Source organism: Tamandua tetradactyla, chromosome 3 (assembly GCF_023851605.1).
Source record: "Tamandua tetradactyla isolate mTamTet1 chromosome 3, mTamTet1.pri, whole genome shotgun sequence".
In the NCBI taxonomy this organism is placed as follows: Eukaryota; Metazoa; Chordata; class Mammalia; order Pilosa; family Myrmecophagidae; genus Tamandua; species Tamandua tetradactyla.
In genome coordinates this window covers 200,287,101-200,299,964 of record NC_135329.1, presented here as the reverse complement: position 1 = coordinate 200,299,964, position 12,864 = coordinate 200,287,101, and the positions used below count along the sequence as shown (strand labels likewise).

At 35.7% G+C, this 12,864-nt stretch overlaps 1 protein-coding gene across 7 annotated transcripts in view; it reads left to right on the top strand.

Moving 5' to 3' along the window:
- Window positions 1-12,864, top strand: part of CUL3 (cullin 3) — a 127,119-nt gene that overhangs the window by 54,251 nt on the left and 60,004 nt on the right. For 4 of the 7 annotated variants that reach the window (XM_077155276.1, XM_077155281.1, XM_077155279.1 and 1 more), the window contains exon 3: window positions 8,565-8,600. The exons of the other annotated variants lie outside the window; for them this stretch is intronic. In XM_077155276.1, the coding sequence (XP_077011391.1) occupies window positions 8,565-8,600 (36 nt within the window). The remainder of the gene's footprint in view (window positions 1-8,564; window positions 8,601-12,864) is intronic. 7 annotated transcript variants of the gene reach the window in all.

Here is a 12,864-nt window from a genome sequence, read left to right as displayed (position 1 = left end):
CTAAGATGTGTTTTCTATAGACAGCATATAGAAGGATCCTGTTTTTTAATCCATTCTGCCAATCTATGTCTTTTGATTGGGGAATTCAGTCCATTAACATTTAGTGTTATTATTGTTTGGGTAATACTTTCCTCTACCATTTTGCCTTTTGTATTATATATGTCACATCTAATTTTCCTTCTTTCTACACTCCACACTTCTCTCTTCTGTCTTTTTGTATCTGACTCTAGTGCTCCGTTTAGTATTTCTTGCAGAGCTGGTCTCTTGGTCACAAATTCTCTCAGTGACTTTTTGTGTGAAAATGTTTTAATTTCTCCCTCATTTTTGAAGGACAATTTTGCTGGATATAGAATTCTTGGTTGGCAGTTTTTCTCTTTTAGTAATTTAAATATATCATCCCACTGTCTTCTTGCTTCCATGGTTTCTGCTGAGAAATCTACACATAGTCTTATTGGGTTTCCCTTGTATGTGATGGATTGTTTTTCTCTTGCTGCTTTCAAGATCCTCTCTTTCTCTTTGACCTCTGACATTCTAACTAGTAAGTGTCTTGGGGAACGCCTATTTGGATCTATTCTCTTTGGGGTGCGTTGCAGTTCTTGGATCTGTAGTTTTAGGTCTTTCATAAGAGTTGGGAAATTTTCAGTGATAATTTCTTCCATTAGTTTTTCTCCTCCTTTTCCCTTCTCTTCTCCTTCTGGGACACCCACAACACGTATATGTGCGCTTCATATTATCATTCAATTCCCTGAGCCCTTGTTCAAATTTTTCCATTCTTTTCCCTATAGTTTCTGTTTCTTTTTGGATTTCAGATGTTCCATCCTCCAGTTCACTAATTCTAAGCTCTGTGTCTTGAAATCTACCATTGTAGGTTTCCATTGTTTTTTTCATCTCTTCTACTGTATCTTTCATTCCCATAAGTTCTGTTATTTGTATTTTCAGACTTTCCATTTCTTCTTTTTTGTTCATCCCTTGCCTTCTTCATGTCCCCCCTCAATTTATTGATTTGGTTTTTAAAGAGGTTTTCCATATCTATTCGTATATTCAGAATTAGTTGTCTCAGCTCCTGTATCTCATTTGAACTATTGGTTTGTTCCTTTGACTGGGCCATATCTTCAATTTTCCTGGTGTGATTTGTTATTTTTTGCTGGTGTCTGGACATTTAATCAGATTTCCCTGAGTGTGAGACCCAGCAGGTTGAAAGACTTTCCTGTGAAGTCTCTGGGCTCTGTTTTTCTTATCCTGCCCAGTATGTGGCGCTTGTCTGTCTGCGGGTCCCACCTGCAAAAGATGTTGTGGCTCTTTTAACTTTGGAAGGCTCTCCCTGCTGTGTGCTGGTGGAGACAGAGGAAAGGTTGTAGGCTGGTTTTAATGGCTTCAAATTGCGAAATCCTGGGATCTGAATTCCTTGAGAGAGGGATTCCACCTGAGATGCGTTTCACCCCTCCTGTGGGGAAGGTTCAGGTGGTAGAGAGCCCTGAAAGCAGCCTGTATCTGCGTTTGGGGCAGTTGCAACCTGTGTTATCCCGGCGCTGAGCCCAGAGGCACCAAGCCTCCGTAGAAACAGCTGCAGAAGGCTCTGATTCGCCCCCTTTCCTCTTTTTCAGTTAGCCCAATAGGCGACTTCCGCCTTGATCAGTTTTGCCTGAGCTGGGGGCCTATTTTTAGTAGTCAGAATTTGTTTATTAATGCCGCTATTGGTGTTTGGTTGGACTCAGTCCCTACTACTGTTGGAGACTCTTTCCTTTTCCTTCGGGTAGCTGCCTGTGGGGGAGGTGCGCCGGCCGCTGCAGCTTGAGTATCTCGCTGATCCGAGGCTTGCCGCTGGACCGGGAAGCTGCCTGTGGGGGAGGGGGCGCCGGTCGCCGGCCCCCGCGGCTTGGAGATCTTGCTGATCCAAGACTCATAGCCGGTCTGGGAAGCCGCCCGCGAGGGAGGGGTGCCGGCCACCACAGCTTGGGGGACTTGCCTCTCCGAGACTCTCAGCCGGCCCGGGAAGGAGGGAGGGAGGGGCGCCGGCCGCCAGCTGCTGTGGCCCGGGGAAGCACACGCCGCTTGGTGATCTCACCGTAGCAGAGTCTCGCAGTCTGTCTAGGCAGTCCAGACTTGGGTACGCTGTGTGTCCAGTGTCTGTCGTGGCTCCGGGAGCTGTTTTGTACTGTTTCTGGTTATTTAGTAGTTGTTCTGGAGGAGGAACTAAGACGCGCGCACCTTACTAAGCCGCCATCTTGGAAATCTGCCATCTTGGCCCCCCCCATTTGTTGAATTTTTATTTGTTTGTTTGGAAAGTGCATGATTTGGGAATTGAACCCAGATCCTCTGCATGGTAGGTGAGAATTCTACCACTGAACTACCCTCGCACCCCCCAATTTTGTGTGTGTCTTATTTTTAAAATGTTAAAAGATAGTTTTAGGTTCAGAAATAGTGATTATCACTTCTGTTACTTGTAGGAGGGCAAGAGTGCAACCCATCTCTTTTTCATTCTCTTAAGATTTCTATCTGAGATTCAAATTTGCATTTTAGACTTTGAGCAGTCTAAGCTCATAGTGACATGATGGAGGACTTGCTTGTTGTCTTCTACACATAGGGTTGAGCACGTTGTGTTTAATAATGAGAATTAACTTAAAAGCAGCTACAGTGAAAAAAAAAATACTGGGTAGAAATATTGGCAATTATTCTGCCGGTGACAATCTTGAACAAATTGAAGGTTGAAGTTCCACACCGTCTGGACCACAGATTATTATTAGTAGTAGTATTATTATTATTTTTTTACATGGGCAGGCACTGGGAATCGAACCCGGGTCCTCAGGCTTGGCAGGCAAGCATTCTTACCTGCTGAGCTACCGTGGCCTGCCCTGGACCACAGATTATTAATAAAAAATAAGGTAGGGGTAGGTTTTTTTAAATCTTGAAATGGCTTGAATATTATATGCTGATTATGTATGTCTTGATCAGTTTGGGTTAGTAAGACCTAGGATAAGCATTTTTTTTTATAGTTGACTAGTGTTCGTTCCTATACCAAAATAAATGTTTATTATTTAAAAATTTCAAGTTTTAATTATTCATTAAAGCCAGGGGATAAACCTTCTTTGGCTTTAATGTGTCAAGAGCTTTATCATCTCAATTTTGTGATGCTTAATAGAGTTCCTAGATTTGCTTTATGCTAATTTCCCCTCACATTTACTCAGTTGTAATAATTGAATAATGTCAGCCTTGTAAATGAACCTATCAAAGCTAATTCTTGAACTTGAAAATTTATTTCCTTATCAGAAAACTCCTGAACAGAAAAAAATGTTGACTCTGTAAATCTACTAGAAGCAACTTTGTAATGTATTTATTCTTGTGTTATTCAAAGTCTTTCTATTCATAGATCCTATTCTTCAAATAAAATCTTGAGTTTCCTTGAATGGATGGCAGGCAGAACAAAAGGAGCATCATATTGCTTGCTCTTCATTCAGCCAGAAAAATGCCTTTTGAAGACCTGTTGTGGTCTAAGCATTTGGAATATATTAAAGACCCCTGCCTTGTGGAATTTAGCTCTTGGATTTATGTACTTGGATTTTGTATCTTGTGATCCTGATCTTTTCTGACTACTTTGTTTTACAGGTAGGGAAAGTGAAGCCTTGAGGGGGTATATTCATAGTTAAGTGATTTTCTTGTTTGAATCTTTTTGTAAACCTAAAAGTCTTTTTAATAGAAAGCATAATACATTACTATTTATCTTTTAATGTAGGGTCTCCTTTACTGAAAATGATGTCTCCTTGTAAACTATTTTTTTCTGTATATATTGATTTTCTCCTCATCTGAGGAGGGGAAAGGAGAAGAGTTTTAAGTATTATGTTTATTCATAATTAAGTTAAGATTAATTACTTGTGGAAATGAAGTTGGTAACTTTCTAGTAATAAACTCTGCAATATTTGTAGACTAATTCCTTGAACAGATATAACATTTATAATAAAGCTTTTTTAGTGCCCCCCCCCCCCCCTTACTGGGCAAATATGAATGAATGTAGAGAGATTTTCTTTTAATGGCATTTATGGATAAAATGTATTGCAAGTGGTCACAGTGAATTATGAAAGACAGAAAATACTGTGGGAATGAAGATTTTCTTTAGCAAAGGCAGATTTAGTTGAGGTAACAGTTGTTGAATCTCTCCTATGTTTCAGGCCAAAAAATAAATGAGATATGATTTTGGCCAGCAAGAAGCTCACAGTTTTAGTGAAGTAATCATATTTGAAGGGAAATTATTCTTTCGGAGGAATTCAGGACAAGGTGGAAAAGGAAGCCACTTCTGAGTGAGTCCTAAGGTATTATTAAAGATTCATCATATAAATAAAGGCAAAAGATAGTTCCAGTAGAAAAAATGTCATAAGTAAAAAGGCAGGCAGATGTGAACATTATTGTTTGATTAAATTATTATTATTATTATTATTGAGGAATCTTCACATGTATACAGTCCATCTATAGTATACAATCAGTAACTTACAATATCATCACATAGTTGTGTATTTATTACCATGACTGTTTTTAGAACATTTATAGCACTCCAGAAAAAGTGATATAAAAGGGATGTGACATTCCATAGCTCTTACCCCACTTCACACCCCCAGGGGAGGTTTTTAAGCATCAAAAAGAGACTGCAGTGGGGAAGAAAGGAGTTAAAAGTTTTAACTTGTGTACCATTTCAGTGCTTCATTAGTACTCATCTTCTCCTGCTATCTTGCCTTGTCCTTTTTTTTTCAAGAGAGTTAAGTTGAAAGAAATTAAGTACCTACAGTGGTCAGTCCATTAGAGTTAATATGGAAATTGCTAAGGCTGATGATGGGAGTAATAAAGATGAGAGAGGAGGCTGTGAGACAGTTGTAAAAACCCTTTATGAATATGATGAATAGAGTAATTTGAATATGAATAGAGTAATCCCAGAAGAGGAAGAGATTATTGGGGATTGGGTAGGTAATAGGGATTATTAGAGACCCAGGAAGATCCTAGTCCTGGATGTGGGAGCATAGGATTTGAGAAGCTTCCCTTTCAGAAGGTTGGAAAGAAATGATGTTGGGGGAGAGCCACATTGTTAGCAAATTCGTTTGTTAGGTACCAGCTATTCCTGCTTAAACTGTGGAATAGGCTAAAGCACTATGAGGGCAGGTATCTTCTCTATCTTGTTTTCTGTTATATTTTCTAGTGCCATTCTTTTTTTTTTTTTTGCTTTTTTAGTTGTATAATATAACATGTATACAAAGCAAAGAAAGAAAAAAGCAATAGTTTTCAAAGTACTCTTCAAGTAGTTACAGGATATATCTCAGAGTTTGTCATGGGCTACCATACCATCCATCCTCTCAGATTTTTCCTTCTAGCTGCTCCAGAACATTGGAGGCTAGAGGGAATAAATACTTTTTCATCATCACAATTGACTTTTCTTTTTTTGTGAAAAATAATATATATACAGAAAAGCAATGACTTTCAAAGCACAGCACAACAATTAGTTATAGAACAGATTTCAGAGTTTGATATGGGTTACAATTTCATAAACTTAGGTTTTTACTTCTAGCTGCCCTAAGATATGGGAGACTAAAAGGAATATATTGATGCAATGATTCAGCAATCATACTCATTTGTTAATCCTAGCTTCTCTGTAGATCACCTTTGATCTTTCTCCCACTCTTCAGGGGTATTTGGGCTATACCTATTCCAGTTTTTTCATATTGGGAAATGGCTGCCAATAATATGGATAGGGAGATGAAACTAGCTGATGTTCTCGAGAGGCTGGCCCCTCTAGGTTTCAGGACTTATCTGATCTAGGGACCCATCTGGAGGTTGTAGTTTCTGGAAAGTTACCCTAGTGCATGGAACTTTTGTAGAATTTTATATAACGCCCCAGGTGTTTTTTAGAATTGGCTAGAATGGTTCCGGTTGGGATTTGGCAAGCTATGATAGGTAGCAATAATGACATTCTTTTAATATTTATTAAATAAGTGAATGAATGAGTTAGGACCTACTTCATTTCATCTTCATTGTATGTAGTTGGCATCACTAATTCTCTGTTGAAATGAATTTCTGAGAATAACATCAGCAGTCAACATGTAAACCACAGAAATTTATATCTTAGTGTAGAGGTCTGTGTTATTTTCTATGTGTGGAATATTCCTTCTACTTACCCAAGTTAACAACAGAATCTAACCACTCTTTAAAAGCATAGGATAATTTTAGGGCTGTATATTTCTGGTTTTTTTGAGACTAGAGTGTGTCAGTCTGTTGGGAACCAGATCATGTGATCTTATAGAACTGTGATCCTTTTTCCCCATGGTACACAAGAGAACAAAAATACCGTTTCCCATATTTTGACTTGTTTTGTCAGTTTTACGATTTAATCCTGTCTGTGTCCGTACTTCTCAATGTTTAACTGTTGTACTGATGACTTTTTTTTTATATCTTACTGTCTTAGCTATTGGGAATGCAGTACTTTACAAATGATAACTCATATTGTCCTCCTGTGATATACTACCTCTTTTCTTTCTGCTTTCTTTTCCAACCAGTAAGTAAAAACACTTAAAAAGAAAGTGAGAATCTGTTCTACAACTGATTGTTGCGTTGTGCTTTGGAATTTGTTGTGCTTTGTGCGTTGTGCTTTGGAATTTGTGTATGTTATTTTCACCAAAAGAAAAAAACAATTGGTTGTGATGATAAAAATTTTAAGAAAGAGTGAGGGAATGTTGCCACTGTGTGTGAATTTGATTTAAAATTGAAAGTAGTGTTTCTTTGAAGTGGTTAAATTTATACAATTCACTATATAGATATGTTAGTAAAAATACTTTCAGAAGGATCTTCTAACCTGACAGCAACAGAGAAGACAGTTTTTCCTGTAGTGATTATGTTATTGCTTTGTTAATATTACTGTATGATTTCACTGACCATGGTTGCTACCTTTATTCTAAAAGTAGGTGAAAAAATGATGAGAATAATGCTGCCAATTAAGAAATATCAAGAAAGCAGTGGATTTTATATTATTCAGGACTCTCTTGTCTTTAGCCAATTCTTAGAAAGTTTAAAATATCTTCAAAACTTCTAAAATCTTAAAATGCTACAAGATTTCTAGAAGGACTCATCTCTTGTCATTGTTAATACCTGTGTGATATTTTAACAGTATTTTCTGAATAATTACCTTGTGCTCCATTTTCTCTATGCCTCATTTTATGTTTTTAATACCTGGTATGTATTTCAATGCAAACTAGTGTTAAATACAAATTTCAGTACTTTAGAGATTTGTCTGTGTTGGGACAGCATTTATGTCCTGAGCTTTGAGATTTGTTTAGAAGGAAATCCTTCCTATTCAGTAGACCACATTAGCAATGATTTTATGTCTCAGTTCCAGTTTCAGTGAGTTTTAGAATTAAAGGCTTTATAATTAGTTTTAGCTGATGATTTCTTTGTTTTCCCTAGACATTTAATTGGGATTAGCTGATGCTCCAGGGCACTGAAATTTAGAAGGTGAAAATTTTTTAATTAATGATTTTGAGTAATTATGAGGGTTACTGTATGCAGATTGTTCAAGTCCTTCAGCTCTTCACCAGCCAAGAACTGCTAGTCCAGGGTCAGCTTTCTTGTTACTTCATGGAGTTACTTGGATTGAAAAACCTGAGGGGCAGAGACTGGGAGCCCTTGACAAGCTCTCATCCCTCCTGGCTTCTCCTATCATCCCTCCTGGCTTCTCCTATCATCCCTCTTCCCACCCCTTTTTCTCCCCTTGTGACTAATTTAATTGATTTGGGGGTGGTTTCATGGAGCTTGAACATTACCTTCTCAGTGAGTAGGTTTTACTACAGCATTGGAAAAATGATTTCCTTTTGATTTGGTAATTCCACTTTAATCTTTGCTAAAGCATCTGTTAAAATATGCTGAAAAGCTCTAATCACAGGTACGATGAGTATAGTATTTCAATTTGAATTGCTGCAGAATAGTTTATAAGTTTGATGTTAATTAAATTACTTAGTATTTCTTCCATGGTCATTTAAGTTTTTATGAATCAAAGCTGTGGCATCATAATTTATATTTATGATATAATAATAAATCAGAACTCAACTTGAGAATCACATTTACTTCAAATTCTATTAAATTAATATAAAATTGGCCTTTGTTTTTATGAACAGTTCTATGAGTTTTAACACGTTTAGATTTGTTTTTCCACTGTCAGTTGTTAAAGAAACATTCCATCACCCTATAAATACGCTATTACCCTTTTTGTCACAAAGACTCATCTGTTCTCTGATACTATAGTTCTGTATTTTAAGAATGTCAAATAAATGGAGTCATATAGCATATAGTATGTAACCTTTTGAGATTGGCTTCTTTCATTCAGCATAATTATTTTGAGATTAGTCCATTCCATTGTGTATGTCAGTAGTTTGTTCCTTTTTATTGTATTCTTTTGTATGAATATACCACGGTTTGTTTATCCATTTACTGTTAAAGGGCATTTAGTTGTATATACAAGCTTTTTTGTGAAATGAATAGAACTGCTATGAACATTTGTGTGCAGGTTTTTGTGTGAATATAAATTTTCATTTCTCTAGGGTAAATACCTAGAAGTGGGATTAGCGGGTCATATGGTAAGTGTATATTTAACTTCATAAGATATTGTAATGCTGTTTTCTTGAGGGATTTGTACGTTTTTGCATTGCCACCAGCAAAATGTATGAGCATTCCAGTTGCTCCATAGCCTCATCAGCAAAATGATATTGTTAGTATCTTTTATTTTAGCCATTCTAATAGTTATGTGGTGATATCTCATCATGGTTTTGATTGCATTTCCCCAGTGGCTAATGCATTTGAATATCTTTTCATGTGCAAAATTTAAATTGCTTTCCTTAAATCCTCTTTGACTAAGTATCTGTTCAAGCTTTTTGATCATTTTTGAGTTGTTTGCCTTATTGTTGAATTTTGAGAATTCTTTATATATTCTATATGCTAGTTATTTGATTTGCAAATATTTTTTCTGTCTTTAGCGGGTTTTTTGTTTGTTTGTTTGTTTGTTTTAATAGTGTCTTTACCAGAGCTAAATTTCATAATTCTGGTAGAGTAGAAGTTGTCATTTATTTCTGTTATGAAATGTGTTTTTGGTAGTCATGTTGGAAGTTACTTGATCAAATAATATTTTTTCTTGTGTTTCACTGTAATAGTGTCTTTTTCTTTGGATTACTGTGGTGCTTTGGAAATGACATGATAGGTATTCTTTTCTTAAAGCAAAGGTTAATGATAAATTTTAATGGATTGGCTTTAAAAAAAAATGGGCGGTGCAGTGGTAGCTCAGTGGCAGAGTTCTTGCCTGCCATGCTGGAGACCCAGTTTGTTTCCTGGAGCCTGCCCATGTAAAAAATAATAATAATAAATAAATCAGGGCTCTGAACAAATTCTACAAGGGAAGGAAACAGAAATGGCTCTTTTAAACCAGTGGTTTCATAATCATCTGGATCGTCGACTTTAAAAAAAACAAAAACAGAGTTTCTTTCTTTGGGGCTGAGTGGGACCCAAAATATATTCTTTAAAGCTCTTTAGGCATTCTTATTCTCTGCCAGAGTTGTGATCCACTGTTACTGTTTCTCTCTTCACCCTTTTGCAAGGCTGAGTGTCAGGCCATCAGTTGTCAGTTACTTGTTTCAGCCTCATTGTCACAGCTGCTCCCATCCTACTCTCAACTTTTCTGCTGTGGGCATTTGTTCTTCCTTGTCTATCTTTGTCACCCTTCAAATTCTAACTCTTCACCTGCATAGCCTTAATGCAGGTGTCCCTTTTTTTAGAATTTTAATATTTTTATTGAGAAATCTTCACACATACTGTGCATACATGGCATATAATCAGTGGCTCACAGTATCATCACATAGTTGTGTATTCATCACCATGACCATTTTTTTCTTCTGATTTTTAATAATAAATTCCCCTGCACAATTCCCTTTATTATTAACGTCCTGCATTAACATGGTACTTTTCTTACAGTTGATGAAGCCAATGTTGAAATATTATTTTTAAAACTAAGGTCTATAGTTTACATTGGAGGGTCATTCTCTTTGTTGCACTGTTTTATAGGTTTTGACAAATACATAAAATGTGTACACTATTATCCTACTGTGCACCATGATCATTTTTAGAGCATTAGCATCACTCCAGAAAAAAAAATAGAAAGGAAAAAACCTCACACATGCCATACTTACACCTCCCTCTCATGACCACTAGTATTTCAATGTCACAAAATTTTAACCCCTTATCATCCCCATTATTTATTTGTTTTTTTGTCTTTATTTATTTATTTATTACTCATTTGTCCATACCTTGGATAAAGGGTATGTCAGCCACAAAGTTTTCACAATCATACGGTCCCATTGTAAAAGCTATATAGTTACACACTCGTCTCCAAAAATCAAAACTATAAGAACACAGCTCACAGTTTGAGGTACTTCCTCTAGCCACTTTAGTACACCATAAAGTAAAAAGGAATATCTATATAATGCGTAAGAATAACCTCTAAGATGATCTTTCAACTGTTTGAAATTTCTCATTTCTCTCTTCTCCCTTTTGGTCAAGAAGGGTTTCTCAGTCCATGTTGCCCAGTTCATCCCTGGAAGTCATATCCAGAGAGAGAGAGAGAGAGAGAAAATAAAGGTTCATTATTTTTTTCTTCACTTAATGTGTATTTTGGTGTATATGCCAACTTCTTTTTAAAAAACTCTTTCCAGTCTTCAAAAAGTTTGATTTTCCTCTATTTCTTACTATTTTATTATATATATTTGAGCAAATATCCATTCACTTTTCAAGTAGCAGAGAAGAAATTTTTTTTTTAGGAAATAGTAGATAGCAGAATAGCAATAGTTTATTGCTCATAAACTGATTTGAGTAAGAGGGGAGATTATATAGCAGTTGTATTTAAGACATATATTTTACTTTTGTCATATTCCTATATATATGTATAATCTTTCAAACATAAAGTTCTTAATAGTAGTTGGTTTTCTTTTTATTTTTTTTGCTTAAAGTTCACTGTTATTAATTAGGGTGATTTTTTGAAGTATGATGTACATTAGATTTTATCATTCATGACAGTGTAAATAAATATTCCATAAATACCTCTCGGTATATTTTATCTTAACATGTATAAATAGGTGATTTTGGAAAACACATTCAGTAACATTAGCATTTTATTTAGTTGATTACTTTCTCATTCATCCAACAAGTATCTGAAGTGCATCTTTATGTTCCATAATCAAATTGATTTTCTTATGGACAGTTATTACATGAGATGATTTTATAATAAAGGGTATACAGAACTTCCCTTAAATCACTTAAGAATAATTAACTGATTAGATTTTCTGATGTTTGGAATATATTTTATTTTTGTTATGTAGTACAGTTTGCTTTAGTATCGTAGTGATTTTAATTGCTACTTAGAATTTAGTGATTCAGTGGAAGATCATGAATCTTGGTGAAGAATTTCGTAAATAGACGTATTTTCAAAACAGTAAATAGCTATTTTTTTCTAGTGTTACCTTTGAGATTTGCATTCTATGTGCTTGACTTAATGAGTTGAAACAAGATATGTTTCCATTTTGCATAAAAGTGTTTGTTTAAAACACGGTTGTGCTCAGCTAACTGACATGGATGTTTATAGTTATGGAGTAATATCTCAGCTCTGTATTTTGAAGTCACAAAACTTAGTCTTGTTAGAGAAGAGACTTAAATATGAAAGAAAAGAGTAAATGCCATGTAAAATGTTCTAAATTACGTAGTATAGACTAGTTGTTTTCACACTACATACTTTGTAGACTGGATGTATTGTTCTATCATTGCAGTTTACTAATGACACCATTTTCCCCAATATGAGGAAAAGATGAATTGAACATAGTTTTCCCAGTTTTAACTTGTTCTTCCATAGTGTGTGTGTATTTTCCTTCTATCTTTGGTACTTCAGCTATTTACTTACTTGTACTAGTGCTAGTACTGAAAAGCATTATATTTAGTGTATGTTTATAATTCAGGTTCATAGATTTCTGTGTATCTCCAGTTGGATTTTAAAAATACAAACTTCACGTTTCTCAATAAGTATCATGACTGCAGATTCTTTCCAACCTGAAAAAGTTTAACAATTACTGCAGATCATCTGTGGTAAAGGATGTCTGGATAAAAGAAGATACCTGTTGTTTGGGCTGTTGTTATTGAGACTCAAGTTAGACATGGAAGATGGTTTGGATTAACAAACTGGAGAATATGGTAACAGTCCTAAAGTGTTGTAAGAATTTACAGTACAAACACATTATTTCATGATAAAGCTAGAATCAGTGTCTAGATTCTGTTTCCTGGTCGAATAATCTTTTCATTGAACTGAAAGCATAGCAAGGAGTAGAAGTAATACTAAGCTTATAGTTTGTGGAATGGAATTCTTGAAATCTGAGTAGTTTTTTATTAGGATTGGATTTGGAAGACATTCCAGACCTAAAGAAACTTTATGTGCAAAGTCACAAAGTGCTTGCTATGTTGGAGGTAAATCATTCCGTGTTATTGGAGAGTGGGTATGAAATAAAGAATCTTTTATGTAGGCTAGACATTGTTCTAAGTGTGGGAGGTACGCATTGAAAGGACAGAATCCCTGCAATCGTCATTGAGCTTTTATTTTAGTGGGAAAAACAATAGTTACATAACACAGTGGTTAGATAGTGTTAAGTATTAAGCACTGTGAAGAAAATAAAGTGTAGGCTAAAGGATTAGACTCTAGAGTGATTAGGGAAGGATCTCTGTGGAAGTGAAACTTGAACAAAATAAAGGGAGTGAGCTATGTGAATTGAGGCGGAAGAAGTGACAACACAGGTGGTGTATGCTCAAGGAGTCATT